This window comes from Babylonia areolata, chromosome 16, assembly GCF_041734735.1.
Source record: "Babylonia areolata isolate BAREFJ2019XMU chromosome 16, ASM4173473v1, whole genome shotgun sequence".
In the NCBI taxonomy this organism is placed as follows: Eukaryota; Metazoa; Mollusca; class Gastropoda; order Neogastropoda; family Buccinidae; genus Babylonia; species Babylonia areolata.
Genome location: NC_134891.1, coordinates 5,814,943 through 5,826,229, shown reverse-complemented (window position 1 = coordinate 5,826,229; position 11,287 = coordinate 5,814,943). Strand labels below are relative to the sequence as shown.

The 11,287-nt window shown below is 41.2% G+C and overlaps 1 protein-coding gene across 1 annotated transcript in view; it reads left to right on the top strand.

Moving 5' to 3' along the window:
• The window catches only part of LOC143290811 (sulfotransferase 1A1-like), a 17,376-nt gene extending 7,164 nt beyond the window's left edge, over window positions 1-10,212 (top strand). The window contains exons 3-6 of the mRNA XM_076600334.1: window positions 1,955-2,272; window positions 3,962-4,074; window positions 6,185-6,347; window positions 9,746-10,212. Coding sequence (XP_076456449.1) covers window positions 1,955-2,272; window positions 3,962-4,074; window positions 6,185-6,347; window positions 9,746-9,873 — 722 coding nt within the window. The 3' untranslated portion in view covers window positions 9,874-10,212. The remainder of the gene's footprint in view (window positions 1-1,954; window positions 2,273-3,961; window positions 4,075-6,184; window positions 6,348-9,745) is intronic.
• Window positions 10,213-11,287: the final 1,075 nt, after the last annotated feature.

The window sequence follows — 11,287 nt, the reverse complement described above, 5'->3', positions numbered from 1 at the left end:
ATTGTATCGTATTGTGTTGACTTGTTTAAAGTTGTATTTTGATGTGTTGTATTGCATTGTGTTGTATTGTATTGCACTGCATTGCATTCTATTGCATTGTATTGTATTGTATTGTACTGTATTGCGTTGTTTCGTGTTGTGTTCTCATGCGTATGGTGATGTGTTGCATACTGTCGTATTGTATTGTATGGTATTGTGTTGTGTTGTGTTGTGTTGTATTGTGATGTGTTAATTGTATTCTATTGAATTGTCTTGCATGGAGTTGTGTTGTATTGTGCTGTGTTGTAATGTGTTGTATTGTATTGTGATGTGTCGTATTGTACTGTGATGTATTGTATTGTGTTGTATTGTGATGTGTTGTGTTGTGCTTTGTTGTATTGTGATGTGTTAATTGTATTCTATTGAATTGTCTTGCATGGAGTTGTGTTGTATTGTGCTGTGTCGTAATGTATTGTGATGTGTCGTATTGTACTGTGATGTATTGTATTGTGTTGTGTTGTGATGTGTTGCGCTATATCTTATTGTATTGCAGTGTGATGTTTTGCACTGTGATGTGATGTATTGTATTTTATTGGATTGTGTGTGTGTCTGTCGGTGTCTGTGAATATGTGTGAGTGAAAGTTTGCTGGAAAAGGGGAAGGTTATGGTAAAAACCGGGAAATATTACAAGCTGATATGATAGTTCATTTATTTTTGTATTTGTCACTGACTCTTTCTTTTTTCTGACCGTTACACGACCAACATCGATTTGCCGACGAGTCTGTCGTGGTTCATGCATCAGTGCTGGGTATTTTCGTGTCTCCATAACCCACCACCGAACACTGACATGGGTTACAGGATCTTTAACGTGCGTATTTGATCTTCTGCGTGCGTATACACACGAAGGGGGTTCAGGCACTAACAGGTCTGCACATTATGTTGACCTGGGAGATCGGAAAAAATCCCCACCCTTTACCCACCAGGTGCCGTCACCGAGATTCGAACCCGGGACCCTCAGATTGAAAGTCCAACGCTTAAACCACTCGGCTATTGCGCCCGTCAAATTAATATTATTAATTTCGTTAGATTGGGGTTTAATAGGTGGTGACGCCAATAGGTTGAACACCACTGAAGTGTCTCCGGGCAGCAGTGCAGGGTCTCCTCTGGTATGTGGCCTCCTGGCGACCTACCATCGATGATTCCCTATGGACTGCCGACGCTGGGACTGCCCGACAGACGAAGACGGGGTGGCTGTGTACAGGGGACTCGGAATGAGCGGCGTGGGAGTGATGCCAATGAATGGGGTGCTGATGATGGGGTAGCAAAAAAAATGAAATAAAATAATGATATGAAATAACATTAATAACTCTCTCCATACGAACGGCGAAAGAGACGACGCTAAAACAGCGTTTCGCCCCAATTACCATCATCAAAATATTGCAAGCGGAATGCTCTTATACTGAAGAGGTGAATGTTGACAAAGAATACCACAATTCTGACGACGGGAGCTAAAGGTTGGGTCATTCATTCAGACACCCACTGGACATCCGAGGGGTCTGTGTAGAGGAGAAGAGAGGACTGGCCGTACTGAGTGTGTTAAATTGAAAGAAAAATGAAAATAAAGCAAAACAAATGAGAATAGATAAAACGAGAAGAGAGGAAAAAAAAAATAGTTGCCTTGCCTTCTTGCCTTGAGTCTCTGTCTGTCTGTCTGTCTGTCTGTCGGTCTGTCTGTCTGTCTGTCTGACTGTCAGTCTGTCGGTCTGTCTGTCTGTCGGTCTGTCTGACTGTCGGTCTGTCGGTCTGTCGGTCTGTCTGTCTCTCACTGTCTCTGCTTCCTTCCCTCCCTCTCCCGACCTATTCATGAGGGAGGGGCCACTGCCTGTATTGCCTCTGTATGTGTGTGTGTGTGTGTGTGTGTGTGTGTGTGTGTGTGTGTGTGTGTGTGTGTGTGTGTGTCCGTTCCCCAACACAGGAACCCACTGGGTGTGGGAGATGACACGAATGCTGCTGGAAGGCAAAACAGACCTGCCGCTTGTGGAGAAGGACGACTTCATGATCGAGTTCGACATAACCGACATCGCATCCAAGCCGTCTCCCAGAATCCTCACCACCCACGTGCTCTACCACCAACTTCCGGCCCTGCGCAGTGCCAAGTGCAAGGTCATCTACATCACCAGGAACCCCCGTGACGTTGGCGTGTCGTTCTACAACCATCACGTGAAGCTGACAGAGTTTTACGGCTACTCTGGTGCCTGGGAGGACTACTTCCCCTTGTTCCTGGATGGGAAAGGTAGGTGATGATGATGATGATGATGATGACGATGATGATGATGACGACGACGACGATGATGATAACGATGATGATAATGACGATAATGATGATGATGACGATGATGATGATGATGATGATGATGATGACGACGATAATGATGATGATGACGATGATGACGATGAGGATGATGATCATTGTTTATTTAATTTATTTTTTATTCATTTATTCATTTATATAATTATTTTTTACTCTTGATTATCTTCAGAAAATGAAATTCATTCAACTCATTTCAGTTGTCTTTCCACTGTCAGTCATCTCGTTTGTTTTTGTTGTTTTGTTGTTGTTGTTTTTGTTGGGGTTTTTTTTTTTTTTTTTTTTACTCTTTATTACCCCCAGAAAATGTGAAATTCATTGAACTCATTTAAATTGTCTTTCCGCTCTCACCCCTCTCGTGTTATATATCTATCTATCTATCTATCTATCTATCTATCTATATATATATATATTAATCTTTATTAGTCTCAGAAAATGAAATTCATTCAACTCAATTCAGTTGTCTTTCTCTCTCTCTCTCTCTCTCTCTCTCTCTGTCTCTCTCTCTCTCTCTCTCTCTCTGTTTGAAAAAACCCAAACAACTCTTTATTATCCTGTGAGAAAATGAAATAGAATTAAATTCAGTTGTCTTCCCTCCCTCTCTCCCCCTCCCTCTCTCTCTCTCACTCTCTCTCTCACTCTCTCCCTCTCTCTCCCTCCCTCTCTCTCTCTCTCTCTCTCGGTTAAAAAAACTCTTTTATTACCCTCAGAAAATAAAATGAAATTCAATTCAATTTATTGTCTTTCCTCTCTCTCTCTCCCGCTCGTTGTTGTCTTTTTATTATTATTATTATTATTGAATTAAATTCACTTGTTTTCCCTCCCTCTCTCTCTTTCTGTCTTTCCCTCTCTGTTTTTAAAAAAACAACAACAAAAAAACCAACCTCTTTATTACCCTTAGAAAATGAAATGCAAGTCAAATCAGTTTATTGTCTTTCCTCTCCTTCTCTCTCGTTGTTGTCTTTATTATTATTATTATTATTATTATTATTATTATTATTATTATTATTATTATTATTATTATAATCCTCAGATAATGAAATTCAATTCTATTCATTTGTCTCTCCAGCCTCTCTCTCTCAATTTTGTTTGTTTGTTTGTTGTTGTTGTTGTTTGTTTTGTTTTGTTTTTGTTTTTTGTTGTTGTTGTTTTTGTTGTTGTTGGTTGTTTTTTTTTTTTGGGGGGGGGGTGTTTGTTTTTTGTTTGTTTTTTTGTTGTTGGTTTTTGTTGTTGTTGTTGTTGTTATTGTTGTTTTGCTGCCCCATCATCTGCACCGTTTCAGTGGCATTACTCCCACGCCGCTCATTTGTAGATTCTCCCCCATACACGGCCACACCCGGGTTCGTCCGTCACAGTTCCAGCGTCGGCAGTCCGCGGTACAGGGAACCATCGATGTTAAATCGCCAGGAGGCCACACACCAGAGGAGACCCTGCACCGCCGCTGCTGAGTCACACGGCTTCGGTGGTGGTGTTCAGTAGTAGTGGTGGTAGTGGTGCCAGTTCTTGATTCAACGTACTCAGGGACACCACCTACTAACTAAACCCCAGAATCAGAACGGTATATAATGGCTCCCCCCCCCCCCCCCCCCCCCCCCCCGCCCCCCCTGCGTGCAGTGGACTACGGTTCGTGGTTTGACTACACGAGGGATTGGGAGACTGTGATGAAGGGCAGTGATGGACCCCTCTCTACCCCTTTCATCACCCTGGCCTATGAGGACTTGAAGGAGGTGAGGCCGGGGATGGATGGAGGGAGGGAGGAGAGGAGGGGGTGCAAGGGGAGATGTGGGGGTGGTGGTGGGGGGGGGGTCGGAGGGTGGTGGGGGAGGAGGTTGTGCGGGTGGTGGTGGTGGGTGGTTGGGTGGGGACTGACGTGGGTTTTACTTTGACTGTAGTGTAGTGCGCGTCTGTGAGTTCGTGTCTCTGTGTCTGTTTTGTCTGTCTGTCTGTCTGTGTTTCTGATCTCCAGAGCTCTCTCTACCCGTGTCAGGTTTTCCTCAGTGTCTCTGTCTGTCTTTCGTGCTTTCTTTCTTCCTTTATTTCTTTCACTCTTTCTCTCCCCCCCTCTCTGTCTCTTTTCTCTGTGTCTCTGTCTCTCTGTCTATCTTTCCTTCTTTCTTTCTTTCTTTCTTTCTTTCTTTCACTCTTTTCTCCCCTCTCTGTCTCTTTTCTGTGTGTCTCTGTCTCTCTTTCTTTCTTTCACTCTTTCTCTCTCCCCTCTCTGTCTCTCCGTCACTCTCTCTCTCTCTCTCTCTGTCTCTGTCTGTCTCTCTTTCTCTGTCTGTCTGTCCGTCTCTGTCTGTATTTGTTTATCTCAGTCTGTCTCTGTTTATCTGTCTCTGTGTCTGTCTGTCTGTCTGTCTGTCTCTGTGTGTGGCTGTCTCGTTCTTTCTGTCTGTCTGTCTGTCTCTGCTCTCTGTGTGTCACTGTCTCTGTCTTTGTCTCTCTCTCACACTCTCACTCACTCACTCTCCCTCCCTCTCATTCACTTTCCCTCCCCCCTCATCCTCTCTCTCTCTCTCTTTCTCTCTCTCTCTTCCCTGTATTTCCTTCTCTCCTTCTTCCCCCCCACCCAACACCTCCACCCACCCCCACCCCCCTTGCTCCCTTCCGTCCCACCATCATTCCCCCGTTTTTCTCAACTCACCATCTTTCTTCTTCTTCTTCTCCTTCTTCTTCTTCTTCTTCTCCTTCTTCTTCTTCTTCTCCTTCTTCTTCTCCTCCTCCTTCTTCTTCTTCTTCTTCTTCTGCTTCATCTTCTTCTTCTCCTTCTTCTCCTTCTTCTTCTCCTTCTTCTTCTTCTTCTTCTCCTTCTCCTTCTCCTCCTTCTTCTCCTTCTTCTTCTTCTTCTCCTCCTTCTTCTCCTTCTTCTTCTTTTTCTGCTTCATCTTCTTCTTCTGCTTCTTCTCCTCCTCCTTCTTCTTCTTCCTCTTCTCCTGCTTCTTCTTCTTCCTCTTCTCCTTCTCCTTCTCCTTCTTCTCCTTCTTTGTCTTCTTCTTCTCCTTCTCCTTCTTCTCCTTCTCCTTCTTCTTCATCTTCTTCTACTCCTTCTTCCCCTTCTTCTTCTTCTTCTACTCCTTCTTCTTCTTCTTCTTCTACTTCTTCTTCTCCTCCTCCTCCTCCTCCTCCTCCTCCTTCTTCTCCTTTTTCTTCTTCTCCTCCTTCTTCTCCTTCTTCTTGTTCTTCTTCTTCTCCTTATCTTCTTCTTCTCCTTCTTCTTCTTCTTCTTCTACTTCTTCTTCTTCTTCTTCTCCTCCTCCTCCTCCTTCTTGTTCTTCTTCTTCTTGTTGTTGTTCTTCTTCTTCTTCTTCTTCTGCTTCTTCTTCTTCTCCTCCTCCTCCTCCTCCTCCTTCTTCTTCTTCTTCTCCTCCTTCTTCTTCTCCTTCTCCTTCTTCTTCTCCTTCTTCGTCTTCTTCTTCTTCTTCTCCTCCTCCTCCTCCTCCTCCTCCTCCTCCTCCTTCTTCTTCTTCTTCTTCTTCTTCTTCTTCTTCTTCTTCTTCTTCTTCTTCTTCTCCTCCTCCTCCTCCTCCTCCTCCTCCTTCTTCTTCTGCTTCTTCTTCTTCTTCTCCTCTCCCTTCTTCTTCTTCTTCTTCTTCTTCTTCTTCTTCTTCTCCTCCTCCTTCTTCTTCTGCTTCTTCTTCTTCTTCTTCTCCTTCTCCTTCTTCTGCTTCTTCTTCTTCTTCTCCTCTCCCTTCTTCTCCTGCTTCTTCTTCTTCTTCTCCTTCTCCTTCTTCTGCTTCTTCTTCTTCTTCTTCTCCTCTCCCTTCTTCTCCTTCTTCTTCTCCTTCTTCTAATTCTTCTTCTTCTTCTTCTTCTTCTTCTTCTTCTTCTTCTTCACAGAATCCCGTGCCCGAAGCGAGCAGACTCTCACGGTTTCTGGGTCAGAACCACCAGGAGGGTTTCATCCGCGCTGTGTGTGAGGCGTGCGACTTCGCCAAGATGAAGCAACGCAAAGGGGCCTTTGACGTCACTGACGGGGGCAGCCCCATCATGTACAGGAAAGGTGACTTCACTGTTGCGTCATCGACGATGACGACTGTGGTGATGATGACGACGATGATGATGATGATGACGATAATGAAGCTGACTGGGACGATGATGATGATGAAGAGGATGACTGTGATGATGGTGACGACGACGATGATGGTGATGACGATGACTATGAAGACGAAGACGACTGATGATGAAGATTACCGTAATGATGATGATGATGACGGCGATGAAAATGAAGATGACGATAAGGAAGAAGATGGCGATGGTGTGAAGACGATGATGAAGATGACGATGATGATGATGAAGACGATGATGAAGATGACGATGATGATGAAGACGATGATGAAGATGATGATGATGATGAAGACGATGATGAAGATGACGATGATGATGATGAAGACGATGATGAAGATGACGATGATGATGATGAAGACGATGATGAAGATGACGATGATGATGATGAAGACGATGATGAAGATGACGATGATGATGATGATGAAGACGATGATGAAGATGAAGACAATGATGATAGCGACGACTAAGATGACGACGATGATGATGAAGATGACGATGATGAAGCTAACGATGATGACGAAGACGATGATGAAGACGACGACGATACTGCGAAGACAATGCTCAGGATGATGATAAAGATGAAGACGATGATGAAGACGACTATAATGATGATGACGACGATGAAGACGACGATAATGATGAAGATGTTGAAGAAGATGACGATGATATGAAGACGTTGACAAAAATGAAGACGTGTCAATTTAGACCCTAAAAAGTACAGAACTAGCTAAAACTGGTGAACAGAATCTTTATGTCGGACTGATTACTTGACGGGCGCAATAGCCAAGTGGTCAAAGCGTTGGACTCTCAATCTGAGGGTCCCGGGTTCGAATCACGGTGACGGCGCCTGGTGGGTAAAGGGTGGAGATTTTTACGATCTCCCAGGTCAACATAATTATGTGCAGACCTGCTAGTGCCTGAACCCCCTTCGTGTGTATATGCAAGCAGAAGATCAAATACGCACGTTAAAGATCCCGTAATCCATGTCAGCATTCGGTGGGTTATGGAAACAAGAACATACCCAGCATGCACACCCCCGAAAACGGAGTATGGCTGCCTACATGGCGGGGTAAAAACGGTCATACACGTAAAAGCCCACTCGTGTGCATACGAGTGAACGTGGGAGTTGCAGCCCACGAACGCAGAAGAAGAAGAAAAAGAAAGAAGGACTGATTACTTGAGTTTTTTTGTTGTTTGTTTGTTTTCTAATAGACAGATTGTAAGTTCTTTAACTGACTGATTATGAATCATAGACTGAATAACTCTTTCGTGGGTTAATCTAAGTAAGATGATCGATTTGTTGACCAATTAATTGCTCGTTCATTTGCTTGATAGTTGTTTTCTCTTAAAATGTGTATACAAAGATGGTTGTCTCTGTGTGTGATTTCATCTGTCTATGTATACATTTGCTCGATTGTTGTTTTCCATATTTTCTTACTTTCTCTCTCTCTTCCCCCAACACCAATGTTGTTTACCATATTTCTCTCTCTCTCTCTTTTCCCCAACACTAATGTTGTTTTCCATATTTCTTACTTTCTCTCCCCCCCCCCATTACCAATGTTGTTTTCCATAACTATTTCTTACTTTCTCTCTTTCGCCAACACCAATGTTGTTTTCCATAACTATTTCTTACTTTCTCTCTTTCTCCAACACCAATGTTGTTAACCATAACTATTTCTTACTTTCTCTCTTTAGCCAACACCAATGTTGTTTTCCATAACTATTTCTTACTTTCTCTCTTTCCCCAACACCAATGTTGTTTTCCATAACTATTTCTTACTTTCTCTCTTTCCACAACACCAATGTTGTTTACCATAACTATTTCTTACTTTCTCTCTTTAGCCAACACCAATGTTGTTTTCCATAACTATTTCTTACTTTCTCTCTTTAGCCAACACCAATGTTGTTTTCCATAACTATTTCTTACTTTCTCTCTTTAGCCAACACCAATGTTGTTTTCCATAACTATTTCTTACTTTCTCTCTTTAGCCAACACCAATGTTGTTTTCCATAACTATTTCTTACTTTCTCTCTTTAGCCAACACCAGTGTTGTTTACCATAACTATTTCTTACTTTCTCTCTTTAGCCAACACCAATGTTGTTTACCATAACTATTTCTTACTTTCTCTCTTTCTCCAACACCAGTGTTGTTTACCATAACTATTTCTTACTTTCTCTCTTTAGCCAACACCAATGTTGTTTTCCATAACTATTTCTTACTTTCTCTCTTTAGCCAACACCAATGTTGTTTACCATAACTATTTCTTACTTTCTCTCTTTAGCCAACACCAATGTTGTTTACCATAACTATTTCTTACTTTCTCTCTTTAGCCAACACCAGTGTTGTTTACCATAACTATTTCTTACTTTCTCTCTTTAGCCAACACCAATGTTGTTTTCCATAACTATTTCTTACTTTCTCTCTTTAGCCAACACCAGTGTTGTTTTCCATAACTATTTCTTACTTTCTCTCTTTCTCCAACACCAATGTTGTTTACCATAACTATTTCTTACTTTCTCTCTTTCTCCAACACCAATGTTGTTTTCCATAACTATTTCTTACTTTCTCTCTTTAGCCAACACCAATGTTGTTTACCATAACTATTTCTTACTTTCTCTCTTTCTCCAACACCAATGTTGTATTTCATAACTATTTCTTACTTTCTCTCTTTAGCCATCACCAATAATGTTTTTCATAACTATTTCTTACTTTCTCTCTTTCCCCAACACCAATGTTGTTTACCATAACTATTTCTTACTTTCTCTCTTTCTCCAACACCAGTGTTGTTTACCATAACTATTTCTTACTTTCTCTCTTTCTCCAACACCAGTGTTGTTTACCATAACTATTTCTTACTTTCTCTCTTTAGCCAACACCAATGTTGTTTACCATAACTATTTTTTACTTTCTCTCTTTCTCCAACACCAATGTTGTTTACCATAACTATTTCTTACTTTCTCTCTTTCTCCAACACCAGTGTTGTTTACCATAACTATTTCTTACTTTCTCTCTTTCTCCAACACCAGTGTTGTTTACCATAACTATTTCTTACTTTCTCTCTTTCTCCAACACCAGTGTTGTTTTCCATAACTATTTCTTACTTTCTCTCTTTCCACAACACCAATGTTGTTTACCATAACTATTTCTTACTTTCTCTCTTTAGCCAACACCAATGTTGTTTACCATAACTATTTTTTACTTTCTCTCTTTCTCCAACACCAATGTTGTTTACCATAACTATTTCTTACTTTCTCTCTTTCTCCAACACCAATGTTGTTTTCCATAACTATTTTTTACTTTCTCTCTTTCCCCAACACCAAAACAAACCAAGGCGAAGTGGGAGACTGGCAAAACTGGTTCACTCCGGAGCAAGTTGCCCGGATGGAGGAGGTGTACCAAAGCAAGATGGCGGGCTCGTCCTTCGTCTGTCGCTACACCCTGGAGAAAGAGAATGATTAATGAATGACCACACCCAGCCGTAAGGACGCTTCCTTGACCGTGCGTCGTCATCAAGCAGCAGCAGCAGATAGATTTTGTGGCCACTGAGAGTAGTTTCTTTTGTCTATGTATATATATACAAAGATGGTTGCCTCTGAGAGTAGTTTCATCTGTCTATGCATATATATACAAAGATGGTTGCCCCTGAAAGTAGTTTCATCTGTCTATGTAACTATACAAAGATGGTTGCCTCTGATAGTAGTTTCATCTGTCTATGCATATATATACAAAGATGGTTGCCCCTGAAAGTAGTTTCATCTGTCTATGTATATATACAAAGATTTTTGCCTCTGATAGCAGTTTCATCTGTATATGTATATATACAAAGATGTTTGCATCTGAGAGTAGTTTCATCTGTCTATGTATGTATACAAAGATGGTTGCCTCTGAGAGTAGTTCCATCTGTCTATGTATATATACAAAGATGGTTACCTCTCATAGTAGTTTCATCTGTCTATGTATATATACAAAGATGGTTGCCTCTGAGAGTAGTTTCATCTGTCTATGTATATATATACACAGATGGTTCCCTCTGATAGTAGTTTCATCTGTCTGTGTATATATACAAAGATGGTTACCTCTCATAGTAGTTTCATCTGTCTATGTATATATACAAAGATGGTTGGCTCTGAGAGTAGTTTCATCTGTCTATGTATATATACAAAGATGTTTGCCTCTGATAGCAGTTTCATCTGTCTATGCATATATATACAAAGATGGTTGCCCCTGAAAGTAGTTTCATCTGTCTATGTATATATAAAAAGATGGTTGCCTCTGAGAGCGGTTTCTTTTGTCTATGTATGTATACAAAGATGGTTGCCTCTGAGAGTAGTTTCATCTGTCTATGTATATATACAAAGATGGTTTCCTCTGAGAGTAGTTTCATGTATCTATGTATATATACAAAGATGGTTGCCTCTGAGAGTAGTTTCATCTGTCTATGTATATATACAAAGATGGTTGTCTCTGAGAGTAGTTTCATCTGTCTATGTATATATACAAAGATGGTTTCCTCTGAGAGTAGTTTCATCTGTCTATGTATATATACAAAGATGGTTGCCTCTGAGAGTAGTTTCATCTGTCTGTGTGTATATACAAAGATGGTTACCTCTGATAGTAGTTTCATCTGTCTATGCATATATATACAAAGATGGTTGCCCCTGAAAGTAGTTTCATCTGTCTATGTAACTATACAAAGATGGTTGCCTCTGATAGTAGTTTCATCTGTCTGTGTATATATACAAAGATGGTTGCCTCTGAGAGTAGTTTCATCTGTCTATGTATATATACAAAGATGGTTGCCTCTGAGAGTAGTTTCATCTGTCTATGTATATATACAAAGATGGTTGTCTCTGAGAGTAGTTTCATCTGTCTA